This window comes from Schistocerca americana, chromosome 10, assembly GCF_021461395.2.
Source record: "Schistocerca americana isolate TAMUIC-IGC-003095 chromosome 10, iqSchAmer2.1, whole genome shotgun sequence".
Classification (NCBI taxonomy): domain Eukaryota; kingdom Metazoa; phylum Arthropoda; class Insecta; order Orthoptera; family Acrididae; genus Schistocerca; species Schistocerca americana.
The window spans coordinates 192,446,137-192,465,355 of NC_060128.1; the positions used below are offsets into that span (position 1 = coordinate 192,446,137).

A 19,219-nucleotide genomic window follows, 5' to 3' on the forward strand; every position below is an offset into this window, starting at 1 on the left:
GTCAGAAGTACATTTGGAAAAAAGAAAGGTCATGCCTCTTTGGCCTTAATTAGTGTGAAAGGTTTGGAAGGTGGCACAATTTGTGAACAACATAAAAATTTGCATTAAAAAAAAATGTGTGCAAACCACACAGTCCACGTGAGCAAAGCAGTGGACGCTAAGTTAGTTATTGTTAAGTACAGTAAGATTGTCAAGCTTCACAGCAGTTTCTCTGAAAATATCACTACAAGAATGTAACAGACATGATTAACGAAAACGTTGGACTCCACATACTAGAATTGTTTTTTGGTCCGAAGTACATTTGGAAAAGAAAAAGATCATGCTTCTTTGGCCTTAATTAGTGTGAAAAGTTTGGAAGGTGTCCCATATGTGATTAAAAAAAAGTGTGTGCAAACCACACAATCTACAGCAAACAAGTGGACACTAAGTTAGTTATTATTAAGTACAGTAAGATTGTTAAGCCTCACAGCAAGGAGGTAAATTCTACTTGAAAATTATTATTTTGTTTTTTATTGCAGTTGCATAAATCGTAGTTTAGCTGGAACTGATTTTTTATCGTTGGCAACAAAAACCCCTAAGAAGTAAATGTATTGGGAACAAAGATCCTTAAAATGGCTTCTGCAGAACATAAGGCCACCTGCCTTGCAAAATTTTCTCACTTCTCAGTCCTGCTGAACAATCACTTTATTTACTTTAGTTGCAGTCCTCCAGAAAATAATTCCGTAAGATCTCAGGGAATGAAAATATGCTACATAAACTGATGCCCTTTTCTTTAGGTCAACAGAATGGAAGACATTTCTAAGGGCATAACGATACATCGACTCGTTTTAACCCGAATCGAACCCCACGGAAATTTACATACTGCGTTTCATTCGATGTGTGACCGTTAATATCTACTATTAGTGCTAAACATCTACATTGGCATCCACATACGTACTGTGCAAGCCACCACACAGTGCATTGCAGAGGGTACCTTTCACCACTGCTTATCATTTCCTTTCCTGTTCCACTCACAGATAGAGCAGGGGAAAAATGACTATCTGTGTGCCTCTGTATGTACCCTAATTTCTCATATCCTTTCTTCACGGATTATGCAAAATGTACATCGATGGCAGTACAATTGTTGTGCAGTCAGCCTCAGATGCGAGTTCTCTTATTTCCTCAATAGTACCTCGCAAAAAGAAAGTCCCCTTCCCTCGAGGGATTCCCATTTGAATTCACGGAGCATCTCCGTACTGCTCGCACGCTCATCGAACCTACCGGTAACGAATCTAGCGTTGTGCCTCTGAATTGCTTTGATGTCTTCCTTTGATCTGACCTGGTGGTGAGCAGTACACAACTATTGGTGGCACTAGGGATCTGATGCAGCCTCCTGTCTAGATGAGCTGCACTGTCTTAAAATTCTCCCAGTAAACAGAAGTCGACTATGTGCCTTCCCTACTACTGACCTGACATGCTCGTTCCATTTCGTATCACTTCTCAATGTTACACCTCGATATTTAATCGGTGTGGCTCGCGACACATTACTAACGCTGTGTTCGAATGTTACAGGATTGTTTTTCCTACTCATCCTTATTAACTTACATTTTTCTACATTTAGAGCGAGCTGCCATTCATCACATCGACTAGAAAATCTGCCTAAGTCATCTCGTATCCTCCTACAGTCACTCGACAGTGACACCTTTCCGTACTCTGCAGCGTCCTCAGCAAATGACCGTACATTGTTACTCGTCTCTTCTGCCATATCATTTAAGAGTGATTCTATTGCACTTCACTGGAGCACTTCTGACACTACCTTTGTCTCTTACGAGAATTCACCGTCGAGGACGTACTGGGTCCTATTACTTGAGAAGTCTTTGACTAGCTCACATATATGGGAACCTCGTACATACACTCTTACCTCCATTAACAGATGACGTTGGTGATCCATGTCAGATGCTTCCGATAATACAGAAATATGGAATCTGCTGTCGGCCTTCATCTGTAGTTCACAGTATATTGTGTAAGAAAGGGGCGAGTTAATTCCACACGAGTGATGCTTTCTAAATCCCTGCCGATTTGTGGACATAAGCTTCTCAGTCTCTGGGAAATTTATTATATTCGAACGCAGAATACGTTCGAGAATTCTGCAGCAAACCGTAGCTGAGGATATTGCTCTTAATTAAGTGGATCTGTTCCTTTAGTCTACTTATGTACAGGAGTCACCTGCACTTTTTTTCTGGTCGCTCGGGGGTTTTCGCCGGGCGAGAGATTAGAGATAAATGCGAGCTGAATGAGGGACCAGTGTCACGTGATACTCTCTTTAAACCAAATTGGGATTCCATCTGGACTTAGTGACTTATTTGCTTTCAACTCTTTCAGTTGCTTCTCTACATCAGAGATGCCCGTTTCTGTGCCCTCCATGTGGGAGTCTGTGCAACAGTCAAATGACACTACGTCTGTACCGTCCTCCTGTGCGAATGATTTCTTAAACGTGAAATTTAAAACCTCAGCTTTATTTTTCCTGTCTTCTACTGCCTCCTCAGACTGGTTGTCGAGTGGCCGGATAGAAGCCTTCAATCTGCTCAGTGATCTTTACGTGTGGCCATAATTTTCTCAGGTTCTCGGCAAGATCTTACACTGAGGTACGACGGTGGACGTTGTCGTTTTGTGCGTCGATCTTCTTACAGACACATTAATTTCTAACTTTTGCCTGTCGACATTTGTGCATTCTTTTTTGAAGAAAAAGACATCTGCTTAAGACAGCAGCAGTATGTGTTTCTTTACATTCCTCACTAATTCTCAGTGTTTTTTGTCCCGCAACAGGTCTGTCGTACCTGACTCTGGACGCAGACGTCAAGGAGAAACTGATCGAGGACCGAGAAGCCCTCCGTGCCCTGTTCGACGTGGCCCGTTCCGGAGACCAGTCGGTAACATTCTGCTCCGTGACTGCACTGGTCAACCTGGCCAACGCGTACGAGAAGCAAGAGGTCATCCCGGAGATGGTAGAGCTGGCCAAGTTTGCCAAGCAGCACATACCACAGGAACACGAACTGGATGATCCCGACTTTGTTACTAAGCGTCTGCTGGTAAGTAATGCGCACTCGATTAACTTGCTGTGACACACCTTACTCTTGTGTCGTCGTGCTGGAATTCTGTGTACATCGTATTTAGATATACAGTATAACAGTGTACTTGTGTATTTTCTCTTTACTTGCAGGTTCTTTACAGGAATATTTACTACTAGCATCAGATATTGTCACAATTTTTACGATGTAGGATATCAGCTCTTAACAAGTTATTTATGAAATTGCTATAGGATTAACCAGAGGTGACCTTTGTAACTCTGTGCTAGAGATGTTCAGCTTCAGGTGTTCATTATATTATTTTTGCAGTCATCGATATATTAGTGCTTGGTTATTCTTTCTCGCTTTCCTTTATTTAAACTTTGTGAAACCTTATGTAAGTGTTTTAGGGGGTAGGTCGTTTCATGTTAATAGTCCAATAACAGTCTTTGAGTCTTTCATATCAGAAAATACTTTTCTTTTTTAATCAGTTGTTTAAAGCATACAAAAAAATATGGGAAAGTTGACAAGTCTCCAGACATCGTTTATTTGTACACTTCCCAGAAAGATATTTATCTTCCTCTTTTATGATAGTGCTAATTTGCAGTGTGTTGTGTTGCTTTCGTGATCAAATTTATACGGTTTTGACAGTTTTTTGGTACAAGATATGATATGTGACTGCATATTGCAAAAGTTAAACTTGTACATTTTTGTGTACTTCGTTTTACAATTTCAATAATAAAGGTCACAGGAACTGAAAACAAAATGGCAATAACTTCCCAAAGTCACCGGGCTTCGGCTAAATGTGTTGTTCTGCCCAATAGAGCCATGATCCGCTCCCAGTGAAGTATACGAAGCCTTGTTGCTCTGATTGCCACTCGTTCGAGATTAAACATAAAAATTAAACATTTTGTAATTATAATTTTTCACGATTAATATGGAGGCATTCTTTATGCTAAGGATCTGTTTTTTATTCGAAGCATCTTGTATTTAATTCAGAAAGTGTTATGTTAATTTTTGAGCTGAGTTCAGAGGCAGTCTTTACTGCACAGTAGGGAACTAGCAAATTGTTGTGCCAAAGAAAGGTTCCCTGTAACAAAAGAACTAACTGCTTTGTAATATTTGTCAGTTTTTAATTTTTTATTGCTGTTTAATGTAGATACTACGCAGCCATCACTTTGTTACTACGTGGTAAGTGTGATGCCTTAAAAAAAGTTAGCAAACACAGGGCACACAAATACAGAAACTGTCCATGGAAATACTCTCAATTATATGTGCCAGTTAGTCAGTTAAAAAGTCCACAACCAGGTTAAAAAGTCCACAATGATTCTAGGAGTCACCATATTGTTTGATGTGAACATGGTAGGATGCTAGTGGAAAGTTGGTGAATCATCTTGCTTAATCTCTTGCATAATGAAACTTACTAATCACGATACTGCTCACGGAGAAAAATATGTGATTTGAATCACCTTCTCATGATGATTGGCACAAGCTAGGTGGGGAGTGTATGATGTCTGTCCCATGGATGTAAGTGGGAAAGTTTCCTTGATGGAAGCACGTCCACAGAATGAACGTTACATCAGGTGCTGCATGCCATACATCCAGTCGATAAAGCACCACATTCTGTGAGGGGAGGGGGCAATTTTCACGTATATTACTGGCCGCTCTAGGCCGTCATGTTTGTTCCCATATTTATTTCCAAGTATTACATACCATTGTTTTAAGTTTATACATGCGGTGGGATGCATTGAAAAAGACGACACACAAATGCACGGTGTATGTTGCCTCCTGTGTGAAGATCTTCATGTACTGGTTTTGTTGACTGCCTCTGTGTTCTGCTCGTCATAACCCTCACTTATTAATGTATACAACACCTGTAACAGGAAACAGTCCTTGAAGAAATGTTGGTCAGTCCCAATAGAACCTACAGTAAAACTCCCTTTTCACCAGCAGACTGACCCAAAGAAGTGTAAAATGCGGGGAATGGTAATATACAAGAACACATAGGAAACACAAGAAGCTGCAGATTTTGTGCCTATTGTTGTCTGTTTACGACGGCTGCCAACTTTAGTGTTTTAACCAGTATTGTGTTAAAAATTTTATTTACCACAATTTTACACTGAAGAGCCAAAGAAACTGGTATACTTGCCTAATATCACGTGGGGCCTGTGCGAGCACACAGAAGTCTCGAAACACAACGTGGTGTGGACTCAACAAATGTCTGAAGTAATGCTGAAGGGATGTGACACCATGATTCCTGCAGGACTGTCCATAAATCCGTAAGAGTACGAGAAGGTGGAGATCTCTTCTGAACAGCACGTTGCAATGCATCCCAGATATGCTCAATAATGTTCATGTCTGGGGAGTTTGGTGGCCAGTGGAAGTGTTTAAATTCAGAAGAGTGTTCCTGACGCCACTCTGTGGCAATTCTGAGTGTGAGATGTCGCATTGTCCGTCAGAATGTACAATGGACACGAATGGACGCAGGTGATCAGAGATGATGCTTATGTACATGTCACCTGTCAGTCGTATCTAGACGTATCAGGGGTCCCATACCACTCCAACTGCACACGTTCCTCACCATTACAGAGCCTCCACCAGCTTGAACAGTCCCCTGCTGACATGCAGTGTCCACGGATTCGTGAGGTTGTCTCCACACCAGTACGCGTCCGTCTACTCAATACAAACGAGACTCGTCCGACCAGGCAACACATTTCCATTCATCGACAGTCCAGCATCTGTGTCGATCTGCCCAGGTGTGGCATAAAGCTTTGTATTGTGCAGTCATTAAGAGTACACGAATGGGCCTTTGGCTCTGAAAGCCCATATCGATGATGCTTTGTTGAATGGTTCACATACTGTCACTTGTTGGTGGCCCAGCATTGAAATCTGCAGCAATTTGCAGACTGGTTTCACTTCTGTCATGTCGAACAATTCTCTTCATTCTTCATCGGTCTCTTTCTTGCAGGATCTTTTTCCGGCAGCAGCGATGTCAGAAATTTGATGTTTTACTGGATTCCTGATATTCACGGCACACGTGTGAAATGGTCGTATGGGAAAAATCCCCACTTCATCGCTACCTCGGAGATGCTGTGTCCCATTGCTCGTGTGCCAACTACAACACTACGTTCAAACTCAGTTAAATCTTGATAACCTGCTATTGTCGCAGCAGTAACCGATCTAACAACTGCGCCAGACACTTGTCTTATATGGGTGTTGCTGACCACGGCACCATATTCTGCCTGTTTACATATCTCTGTATTTGAATACACGTGCCTGTACCAGTTTGTTTGGCATTTGACTGTATAATGACTATCAGTAATAAAGCTCACATTTGAACTTGATTATCTTTTTAATGTAGTTTCACAAAAGACTTTTGCTTCCATGTTTTATTTAAACCATTGGACATGATCAGAGAGAAGAAAAGAACTCACACTTGCGTGTATGTTAGCACTGGGCCAATGCCTTCATGATAATCACAAAGACAGTGGCTGAGTGCTGACACACAAATGCGAGCACAGGTTTTCCTGTTCACTCTGATCATGTCAGATGGCGTAGATAAAATCTGGAAGCAAAAGTCTTATGTGAAACCACATTAAAAAGATATATATGTGTTCTAATGTAAGACTTATTAGTGATAATCATAATAAAATTACAGTAAATAAAACTTTTAATACAATATCGGTTAAAACACTAAAGTTGGCAGTCTTCATAAATGGAGAACAATAGGCTCAAAATAAACAGCTTGTTGCTGAGAAGGAGGTCACTCAGTTCAGGGACATCCCAGGTGAGAAAGAGGGCAGAAATTGTCACCGAGTTACGGAACATCTCGAGGAAGAATGTTTACATCTGACATCAGGTTGTACCGACCTAAGACTGCATACCAAGTACAGATTAGCATATTTGACGCTGAAGTAGCAAAGATTTGTGAAAGCCCATTATAGAGATGGCTGTCTTCAAAAGCACTGCTTATTTGTATAAATGACTTTGAAAGCAAATTAAAGCTGTTGTAATACAACACAGTGAGCAGAAGGAATGCTACTAATGTCAGCATCGTCAGATTGTGATTATCATTAATGCAGTGACTCAGCGTACTTTCCCACCCTTTCAAACACTGCAAACCTATAACACAGGCGACCGTGGGCCAACACACCAACAATGAAAATCTCCAGAATGAGATTTTCACTCTGCAACGGAGTGTGCGCTGATATGAAACTTCCTGACAGATTAAAACTGTGTGCCAGGCCGGGACTCGAACTCGGGCCTTTGCCTTTCGTGGGCAAGTGCTCTACCAACTGAGCTACCCAAGCACGACTCACGCCTGGTCCTCACAGCTTTACTTTCACCAGTATCTCGTCTCCTACCTTCCAAACTTTATAGAAGCTCTCCTGGGAACCTTGCAGAACTGGGGATGTTTCCAGAATGAAATTTTCACTCTGCAGCAGAGTGTGCACTGATATGAAACTTCCTGACAGATTAAAACTGTGTGCCAGGCCGGGACTCGAACTCGGGACCTTTGCCTTTCGTGGGCAAGTGCTCAGTAATTCTGCGTAGAGTCTGTTTTCTGCTTTGTTCCCAGGCTTACTTCGAGCAGGAATATGATGCACTTTTTGCAAAAGTCAGTGTTAAAAGCTGTGATAATGTCAAAGAAAACTTAAAATGTGGGAAATTTTGAAACACAGAATCATTAATTACAGGAAAACGTGGTACTGAGAGAATAGGGCTTCTGTTGGGACGAGCAAAAATGAACATAAAAAGGGGGAGCACATAAAGTGCAGGAACATAAAAATGAGATTTTTACTGTGAATAGAGATCACTCCAGAGTAGAAATATCAGTTTTCATCACTAGTCGGTCAGTTAAGATGTATTTCACAAGTAAAGTTCCAGGTGGTCAAGGGATGGTGAAGACGCCAAGTTCACAATCTTTTGCACTAAAGACAAAGTAAACTGTGAAGTTTTCCCTTTTAGAGGTGGCCAGGTAATGGCAAACTGAGGCAGAGCCTGTCACAATGGATGCTCACATGACCGACCTGCAATTGTGCTCATGTTTCCACTGTCATTGCCCTTACCAGACGTATGTGATGTTACGTGTATCCATTAATTGTCTGCACATCCCACCCAGAGGAAATTCGGTTGAATCTCCATATCACACTGGCTCAACTACTTTCTGCATTACAGTCATGAAATGAACGTTGTTGGCTTCTGTTGTCGTTATGGTAAGAGCCGATAGTACACTTAATGGGCCAAATATGACAGGCATCTTTTTCAGACCAAATGACGTAAGAAATTGGAGAGCTTGCATGGTAACCACTGTTCTGAGGGAGGGATAATGACTGTAAAAGACCAAAGAAGGTGCTAGCCACACACGGTCAATCCATTGTTTGTGACCCATCAGTGAACGTCATAATCACATCTGCCTGTCAAGATATTGTTAATGGTTGATATTTCACATTTGAGGCACAGACAGATCTTGCATGAACTGGATAGCATAGAAGAGATATTTTGAAGGGCTAGTTTTCCTACTTGACTTAGTATTAAGAAATTGTTCGTATGTGGCAGTATTTGCCATTTAGCAGTTGGCTTTAGGTTTCATTAATAACAATAATCGGTCCATATCATTTATTATGCACTCCTCTTGTGCAAATATATTACTCACAGCTCCTTGCCAAATATTTGGATGGCACTGAAATATGCAATTGAAACCTAAATTGCAGTTACAAATGTATACTTCTTGGAAATTACGTCAATGAGGAATAATTTCATTTGGATGCCTCATTTTTTTGCTGTTTCTGTCATTCAGTTTACGTTACTTTTGACAGAATAGTTGTTTTAGGATTGGTGGTACCATCTTCAGCTGTGTGTGTTTTAAAAAATCATTTATTCATTGTAATCAGTTTTGGTGCTATATCATCAGCCCCTATATGCATCAATGTGATAACACCATTAGTCATCCAAGACACATGAAACAATGTTACAAAAAATGTCAACAAATATTCTTTCATTAATAAACACAATATATACCTAACATTATTTAAGCACGTTATCATTAATTAAAGTAAATCACGTATAGCTACAAAATAATTGTGTTTCGTAATAACTGCAGCCAGTCATTAAATAAATCGACCTTCGAGAGTATGTACTAGCAGAAATTGTGAGGCCACAAAACAAGACTGTTGCTCAGTGAGAGTACTGAAAAGTATATTTTGAGTACATTAATCAACCATATGAACATGTAAACAGTCTCTTACCATCAGTATACACCCTGTAGTTAGCATTAGTTAGTCAAAATGAGCTCTGTCTATGAAGTTCCACTATCTGTGTGCAATATGAGTAATGTGTGTGAGAATGGTTCTTAAATAATGACAAGTGTAAACTTGTAGACCCAATAACAGTACAACATACAAATTCTTATGGGGTGTCCTCCCCTCCATAATAAACCACACGCTCTTAGCTCACCACAAAAGTGAAGTTTGTAGACACTGCAAAATAGGATCACAAACCGTAACTAATCTGTAAACCCTGTAATGTCACTGCTCGGACATGACCAAACAGTTGTCCACATGATATTGGTAGCACATAAGACAGGCAAATTCGAATCCACCTTGAAGCCTTGTGTTGCCTTTCTAAACAAGATACCATTACAACGTAGAACAACTACATTCAATGTCCAAGCGTTAATAGTAGTCATGTGGCATAATAACCCATACATAATTATGCTGCATGACTATTATTAGGCTTTAATACTGAATGTAGGTGTTCTGGCTATGAATGGTATCTTGTTTAGTGAAACACAACATACAGCTTCAAATTCAGATTTGCCTGTCTTCTGTGCTATCCATATCACTTGGAAGCTGTTCGATCATGTCAGACATGTGATATTTGTGTGTGGGGAGAAGGTGGGGGGGGGGGGGGGGTTTGCAAGCAGGTGGTCTCTCTATCTCGTTAATGGATTCCTCAGAAATCCAGCAACTTTTTTATTATGTTTTATGTGCCTCTTCTCCTGTCCTTTGAGTCGTCTCCTCTACTCCTTAATTATTTCCATTCTGCAGGAACTTTTGTTACCATATAAATTATTAGGTAATTGCTGGTAGCTTAGAACATAGCGTAAAAGATCCTTAATAGTAAGCTCCCTGGTTTGAATCTTGCGAATATCAGTATTTTTTTAATCCCATGTGCATTGACAATTAGAAACTTAATTTAACAAATGTTGAATCTGTTTTTAAATAAAAATGACACCTTTTTATTTTTAATTACTGTTTCCATAGAAATAAATTAAAATTTGTTACAGACAGGCAAAATTGCTTATTCCTAAATGAAAAAGTATTATAAAAAGATGTTATTTGTATTTAAAAATATGATTGCATGTTTGTTAGTTAACATTTCTGTTTTTTAATGTAAAACAAGTTGATGTTAGCAAGATTTGAACAAACAATCTTACACTTGCGAGACTCAGAAATTGCGCACTAAGTTACTGGCACCTGTGTTAATAATTTGCAAATGGTTTTACTCTTAACAGTGCAAAGAAATCTTCTAATTTTCAAAGCTGTCTTTTTTTTTCCAGCTTCTTGAGAATTGCATCATACTGCTTTAGGATAGTGATGTCTGGGCATTCAGCTTCAAGTCATTTAAGTGTGAATAAAACCGAAGAGGGCCAACATGTAAGGTCCGCTCATCAAAGTATATATGAACTTTTGTTCGGGCTCGGACTGTATTTGCAATATGTTACATGTTTATTCTACCAGTTCCTTTTTTTAACTATTATAATAGTACCTCTGTGGTTTGTTTCTCACACTGGCAAAATACACTGTCGACGAGATTCACAGTTACCGCTTGCCTGTTTCACAGGTCCTCGGAAAGGAGGGCGTGACTTCGGCCCTGGTAGCTCTGGCGAAGACGGACAGCCACAATGCGCGGGAGCTGATCGCGCGCGTACTGAACGCACTGTGTGGGGAGACGGAGCTTCGTGGCATTGTGGTGCAGCAGGGCGGTGCCAAGGCGCTGCTGCCGCTGGCGCTCGAGGGCTCCGAGCGGGGCAAGCGGCAGGCCTCGCAGGCACTCGCCCGCATCGGCATCTCCATAGACCCCAAGGTCGCCTTCCCCGGCCAGCGCTTGCTCGAGGTGAGTGAAGTGTAAACCTTTCTGTTCCACCTGGAGGCAGGGTTGTGGTCGTTGTGTGTAAGAGGCAGTCAAATAAAAACCGAATACCCGCCACAGTAAGACTGTGGAATCGTTCCACACACGTTGCAGACATTTATCCCACTGGGAGACAGGGTGATCAATTCCTGTTTCATAGAATGCCGTTGGCCACTGACAGATCCACAGTAGCATCCATTCTTCCACTTTCTCGCATGACTGAAACCGATGTCCACACCTCATTCTTCAGGTTACTAAAGATGCGAAAACTGTAAGGTAAAATATCGTGGTTATACAGAGGATGTTGCAGTGTTTCTCAATGAAGTCACTGAAACGTAGCCGTCATCCGATTGGTAGTGTGGATGTGGCCATTTGTATTCTGCAACACTGCACATTTTATGACCGCACAATTTGAACAGAAACAACCAGTAATACGTCTGCTTTCTGTAGCCTCAAAAACACCTTAACTTCCATCTGCAACCACTTCCTGCTAAATCTGTACACAACGGAGAAGAACAGATATACTCTACACAGAAAAAAAACATCTTCGTCAGAGGTAATTGCTGTTATATAATTAGCCGAATTAATAGAAATTAATTTACAAAATTTTATGCAAAATATTTAAAAATTGTTTTAAATACATGGAATATAATTATTTAATCATGAAATAATAATTCTTATGACCATGGATTTGTATGAATTTATTTTATGTGAATGAAGATCATAGGATTCCTAATGTATTATCGACTCAGTCACATTTCGACATTCACAATAGTAACCTGCACTACCCAAAGGGTGCAACCAGTAAATGATATGTTTCAATAATTGTGAATGTATACTATTTTGATAATGTTGCTTCTATATGCAATAATAATTAGTTGTATTTGTCTCATATTGATAAGTTTGACTATATATGTTATATTTACCACATTAGTAATCTGTGCTGGAACAATAGGTTGTATTTGCATATGTACAACATTTCAATAACTGTGCTTAAGTGTCTCACACTGAAGCCATAAAAGGCTTCAAAATTGACTGCAAATAACATAAACATAAAAAAACTGTTCCTTGTTTATTCACATACTGCATATTTGGAACGGATATTGGTCTCGCAAGTGGCAGTTAATTGCTAACGTGATCAGGATTCACTAATACTGCAGTGTCCTCAGCCTTTGTATTTTTCTGATCCGATTTGTCCTTCATAGGTGATAAGGCCGCTCATATCGCTGCTGCACATGGAGTGCTCAGCTCTGGAGAACTTCGAAGCCCTGCTCGCACTCTGCAACCTGGCGCAGGTCGCGGAGAATGTGAGGGCACGCATTGTGAAGGAGGGTGGGATCCAGAAGATCGAGCACTACATGTACGAGGACCACACGATGCTGAGGAGAGCCGCCACGCAGGTACGTGCGGCGTAACAGAGGCTGGTGCAAAATTGAGATTGTGTTACGTGATTGAGCAGTTTATTTGTTTCCTTCCAGTGTTAAATATGCAAGTGTGAGAGTTGTTTGATAAGCCCGGTAAAAACACAAGAAAAAATGTTTTCTTTTTTTGTAAACAACTCATCTCACTTCTCGACATAGTCTCCTTTGAGAAATATACACTTGGTCTAGCAATCCTCCAGCTTTTCCATCCCATTGGAAAAATAGGTTCTGTCAAACTCTGCAAAATAGTCATTGAGTGCAAATATCACTCCCTCATTTATCAAAGTTTCTTGCCAGCAAGCCAAAGTTTCAAGTTAGGGAACAGGAAAAAGTCCCTTGGCGGCTATGTCTGGTGCGTAGGGTGCGGCACTTTCACCATTGTTATCGCTGATATGTGGGATTGTGCATTATCCTGATGAAAGAGTACTTTTTTACATATTAACATGGGCCTTCCCAGCTGACAAAATTATCTTTCCCTTCGTCATTGCACTGTGACCAGCCTTTGTCCATCATTTTGACTGTCGTTTTGACTCTGGTATGTAATGGTGGATCCAGATTTCATCAACAGTCACAAATCAGCCCAAAAATCTTGCGGATTGCAATTAAACATCACTAGACATTGTGTTGAAATGTTGTCCTGGATGAGCTGTTGGTCGACTGTGAAGAATCGTGGCAACCATTTCGCACATAGCTCCTTCGTAACTAATTCTCTGTGAGGGATATTGTGCACTTGCTCTATTGATATACCTACAGTCTCAGCAATCTCACAAATTTTTATTTGGTGGTCTTGCATTACCATATCATGGATTTTGTCAATGGTTTCCTTTGTGGTGACCTCAATTTGGATGGTCAGAGCGTGCTTTATCTTCTGTGCTTATCTGGCCACGTTTAAATTCATTAATCCAAAACTAAATGGTTTTCAATTGTGGTGCAGAGTCTCTATGAACATCATGCAGTTCTGTTTTGATTTATGCGGCAGTCCAACCCATCAAATGAAATTGTTTAAAAACAGTGTGAAATTCGATTTTCTCCATTTTCAATCTCAGTTGACACACTGACCAATTCAGGTGTCTGTCAGCAGTGAACTGTACGTTGTTGAAATTTTTTATATGATCCTTGAAATAATCTAGCTTACCACCCGTGAAGAAGTAACAAAAATATTCCAACTCTTGTGGAAACTTAATAGACTTATTGGACCATCTGCATAATAGTCCTCCCTGGCTATATTTGTCACACAAAAATTAATGTACAGTAACATAGAAAATAAACATTTATCTTGTCTTCAGCGATCTTCTGTGTTATGTAATCTGTGATATGAATTCTTTGAACAAAATTATAACTCTCCCTACCCACCCACTCTAGCTATTCTCTCTTGCGACCCTTTCTAGCAATCCTCCCTCAATGCCCTCTCTTTTCTCTTACCTTCTACCCTTTCTCTTTTCCTCTTATATTCTACCGTTCTGTTCCTCTCTCTCTCTCTCTCTCTCTCTCTCTCTCTCCTCCTCCTCCTCCTTTCCTTACACATATTCCCATCATTTCTCTCTCTCTCTCTCTCTCTCTCTCTCTCTTTCTCTCTCTTTCTCTCTCTTCTTCTCCCCTCCCCTTTCCTTTCCCTACTTCCTTCCTCCCTTCCCTCCTTATCTTAATCCTTAAGACATTGGCACTGATGGACGTACTCGATATGTGCACTGTGTTTTAACCATAAAATCTGACAGACGTATGTCATACTTTTTCACTCCCGAGTTATTTATTTGTGATTTAAATGCATATTTTACATTTATAAGTGGTGAGACAAATTATTTGGCTTGTTGTAAGTGCTTTGTTGACGGCTAGTGCATGCCAGTCTCTTGTGAATGGTACTAGTGTTACGTGAACTGCGTGCACGCTTGGAATATTGTTGAAGGTTATTTTGTTCTATGTCAGCTGCCGTGTTGTGCTATTGTGTGCATCCTTCCCGTGTGTAAAAACATATAAATAGTGAATGTCGCTAACAGATATTGCTTGTCAAACTTAGAGATTGAAGAACTCTTGAACAATGGTTCAGAACATGATGATCTTTCGGACGACATCAGTGATTTTTCAGAAGACGAGAAACCTGTGCTGCTGATAGAAATAATGGTAGTGAGTACGAAGAAGCTAATGCATAAGTTTCTATTGGCCAGGTTTGTCTTTCAGTTCAACAGTGTGCCCTTCATAATGAATGGTGTCATTTTGATGCACTTCCTGAATTACCTCTGTTTGAAGAAACAAGTGGAAATCAGGTTCCTGTTGATACATTATCTATAGAACTAGATAGTTTGTTGCAATTTTTTGATCATTGCATGCTTCTAAAGTAAAGTCAGAGAAAAATATATACACTACTGATACTAATTAAGAACTTCGCTATCAGAACATAATCAGACTAAAATCTGTATGGAAGAAATGGGGAGTAGTGAGGACATATGAAGTATATCAATTGTTTGCAATCATTTTGCATATGTGTTTTGTAAAGAGACCTAAAATTAGGGATTATTGGTCTGAAGACGCTGTGCTTGCTTCATCGTTTGGTTTTCAGCTAATGTCATGGGACAGATTTTTTGCCAGATTCAGGATTGTGAACAATAATGCACTGTGGATACCTCAGTAAGGCCCAGGCAATGACCCTCTGCATAAAACAAGATGCAAAAAAGTCTTTTATCCATCATGAAATCTGACTGTGGATGAAGCAATATATTTTTCAAGGAAGAATTGGATTCTGTATTTGTATGAAAGACAACCCAGAGAAATATGGGATAAAACTGTATGTTGTAAGTGATGCTCAAACAGGTTACATGTGCAATGCTGAAGTTTATACTGGAGGAAAAGGAAATGTTGACAATTCTGTCAAATCCCTGTTGCTGAGGCTATGTTCCTCTTACTTGGGGGAAGGAGTTGTGGTATACATGAACAGATTTTATTCGAGTCCTGCAGTCTTTGAAGAACTATGGGAAAGCAATATATTGGGAGTTGAAACTGTGATGAAGAACAGGATAGGTTTGCCTAGAGCCCCAATATACGAGGGCTATTCAGAAAGTAGAGAACGTTTAGGTGTTAAAAACAAACTAAGAACAAGAAATACATTTTATTATATACATCTGAAAGAGCGACTGACATACTGCTTTTCCACATAGTCAGCAAACACAATGAGGCACTTATCATAGCGGTGGACAAGCTTTGAAAGACCATCGTCGTAAAATTCTGCCGCCTGAGACTTCAACTGGCGAGTCACACCCGCCTGGAGTGCCATGTCATCATCAAAGCACTGTGTTGCAATCTAGTTCTTCATCTTGGGAAACAAGTGGAAGTCATTTGGTGCAAGATCGGGGCTGTAGGGCAGATGAGGAAAAATTTCCCATTTGAATGAATTAAGGAGTTCTTTAGTGTGTTTTGCCGTGTGAGGTTGGGCATTGTCGTGCAAAAACAAAATTTTGGATGTCAGCTTTCTTCAGCATATGTTTTGAACTGCTCTTCTAAGGCTGTGCAAAGTTTGACAGTACTGGGCAGAATTTATGGTTGCTCCAAGTTCGAGAAAATCAATAAGAAGCACACCTTGCCTATCCCAAAACTTTGTTGTTATCAACTTCTTTGCTGACAAGGTTTGCAAACATTTTCTTGGTTTTTGGGGGAGACCTTGTGTGGCCCCACTCCATGGACTGTAATTTTGTCTTGCAATTGACGTGTTTAACCCAAGTCTTGTAAATGGTTATGATTAGATCCAGTAATGAATCGCCATGTTTACATTATGCCTCCAGAAATGTCAACAGTGCCCCCATTTGCTGTTCTTTATGGCGCTCTGTAATGTAAGCATTTTGGGCACCCATCGTGCACAAAATTTGTGGTAGCCTAGCTTTTGAGTGACAATTTCAAGCAACAAAGTCCATAAAACTTGTAGAAAAGAAAGCGAAAGCTCCGTTATTGTGAAGTGATGGTTTTCACAAATCGTTCCATCAACTTTAGCGACAAGATCGTCAGTCACATTGCTCGGGCGTCCACTCGTCTCTTCATCATGAACATTGGTTCGACCATTTTTAAACCAAATGCACCATTTCCGGACAGAACATTCACTCATTACATTGTTCCTGTACACTTCGCACAGTTCACGATAAATTTCTATAGTTTTTAGGTTTTTTGTCAGCAAAAACAGTATCACAGAGCGCACCTCATAACTGGTGGGATTTTCGATTGCAGCACACATTTCACATTTGAATATCGGAAAAACCAGACGTGTAGAGACATTCCAGCTGTCATGGATGGATGCCAACTGAGCTGCCAAGCACGCACATACCAAAATACACGCAATCGGCACGCGTCTAGTGGCGTCAGACGGAAACGTTCCCTACTTTCTTAATAGCCCTTGTATCAAAAACTAAAGAAAGGAGAACTGACATTTCGTCACAAAGGACACCTTTTCTGCTTGAAATGGAAAGACAAACATGATGTACGCATGTTGTCAACACAGCATAAGATGACTGCTTCACACGTCAGTGTAAAATCCAGGAGTGGATGTGTTGAGGTAGTAAAGCCAGACGTTGTACTAATCCCTTTCTGCCTGTAGCTTGCACCATGCAAACTGCTGCATTTACGCTTTTCAGCGGTTCGACAACCCTGTGGCCTCAATTCTATTTCGCAATCGCTGGTCATCGTAACTTACTGTCAACACGCCCGTGCCTGGCTGTAACTTGTGCACTCAGAATATTGCACAAAACTAACTTTCCCTAACCTAAATAGTGGTGCCACTACATTATTCACAATATCAAAAAAGTGTGGATTAGCAGATTTTATCTGTAAATTAGCAAAGCAATTGGTTCAAAAAGGTGGAGCGGAACTAAATAAAGACACACATTCAGTTTATGGAGTTGCAAGTGTGAACACACTCACAGCACGTCATTTTCCTGAGAAACTGCCACCAACAGAAAGAAAACAAACCCAGCTAGAAGATGCAAGGTCTGTTGGGAACAAGGGAAAGCTGCAGGAAAAGTATTGAGAAAAGAGACCAGATACTACTGTAGGCCATGTAACACAGGCCTTTGTGTTCGCGAGTGTTTTGAAAGATTCCATACCTGCATGTTCTCAAATTTGTAAAAACGAGAAAAAAATTTCACAATAAAACACTTTATCTATAAATGAAGCATTTAATATTTCCTGCTGACAAGTGATTTTAAATCGATGGCCTACCATTCCCTATGACTTATGAAAATTTTTTACACTTCAGGGAAAAATAAAAATGCTGAAAAACAGTAAAGTAATATCTGAAAATCCATGTAAAATTTATTTGTGCTAAACGTATACATATTCATAAAGAGGAAGGAAATGGAATGTTAACCTGATATACTGCGTTAAGAAGTAAGTGGATTAGAAAAATTTATTTAAAAATTGTAAATTGTAGCAAATTTCCTCAGGATCCGGGTATTAACTGGATAGCTGACCCATTATGCTCCAGTGTGGTAAATCCCTCCTTACCCTACCCCTTCTCTCTCCTGTCATTCTCCTCCTCCTTTCTCTCCCCTCTTCCATCTCCCTCTCTCCTTCTGCCGTTCTCTCTCTCTGTTTTGTGGAGTAGCAAAATGCATTTGAATCTTTGTTTCCATCTGTCTTTGTACTGATCGTGTTTGTAAGATATTTTACTTTTACAGGTAATGACAAACATGGTGTCATCACCCGACGTGGTAAAAATGTTTGAGGGTGAAAATGATCGTGTCAAGTTCATGACGCTGCTGTGCGGGGAGGAAGACGAAGAGACAGCAGAAGCAGCCGGGGGTGCCCTAGCAATGCTCACCTTTGCCAGCAAGAAAGTCTGCGAGAAGGTTTGTGATCCAAAAAGTGCAAAAATATAGGTGTATATCTTCAAATAAAGTTTCAGTACACATTTGGCAGCTGTTATTCCTTTTGGCTGATTAGTTCTTCTACATTGGACTTTGTAAGAAACGAAGAGAACTCCATATAACTGAAAAACTTTTTCGTAGTAATGATTTAAAATAAATTGTAGTAGTATTGCTCTCCTCTTTGTTATTAATTATTTTCATATGCAGGCATGAGTCAGTGTAGGAAACAGGATAGTTCCTTCAGATCAATTATTTTCACTTTTACTAGAGTTCCTTGCCTTCTACATCATAGTTAAGTACAGTTCAGTGGTGATATATTTGAAGTCAGGCTGTATCTCTGAAAAACATGTGTTAAATGTGTTTAGTATTACCCATTTGGGTGAATTCTAAATATGTTGACATTCTCGGATCCAAATTATTTAATGCTCTTGGGGGGGGGTGGGGGGGGGCAGAATTCTCTAATATTTGGTCCTATAAATCTTCTTGCATTAACTTTTATTAAGTGTGTGATACATATGGTAAACCTTTTTTACTACTGCTGATACAATCTAATGTTAATGTACTATGTGCATCGACAGTCAGGTTGAAGACAAATCTGCTCATTTATAATTCTTCAGACTTTCTCTTTTTATGTAATAATTGTAGTATAACACAACGGGCCTCTCGACAGTGCAGATCCCACCTTCTTGCGGTCAGTGGCCATTGGCTGAGCTGCTCCTGTAACATCACACCTGAAATGCTTTAATTCTCTTCTGTTCCAGTTTTCCCATAGCCCACGTCT

General features: G+C 40.1%; 1 protein-coding gene across 1 annotated transcript in view; it reads left to right on the forward strand.

Moving 5' to 3' along the window:
- LOC124552544 (protein unc-45 homolog B) overlaps positions 1 to 19,219 on the forward strand; it is a 100,887-nt gene that overhangs the window by 65,184 nt on the left and 16,484 nt on the right. The window contains exons 10-13 of the mRNA XM_047126861.1: positions 2,806 to 3,068; positions 10,890 to 11,162; positions 12,383 to 12,577; positions 18,250 to 18,420. Of these exons, the coding sequence (XP_046982817.1) occupies positions 2,806 to 3,068; positions 10,890 to 11,162; positions 12,383 to 12,577; positions 18,250 to 18,420 (902 nt within the window). The remainder of the gene's footprint in view (positions 1 to 2,805; positions 3,069 to 10,889; positions 11,163 to 12,382; positions 12,578 to 18,249; positions 18,421 to 19,219) is intronic.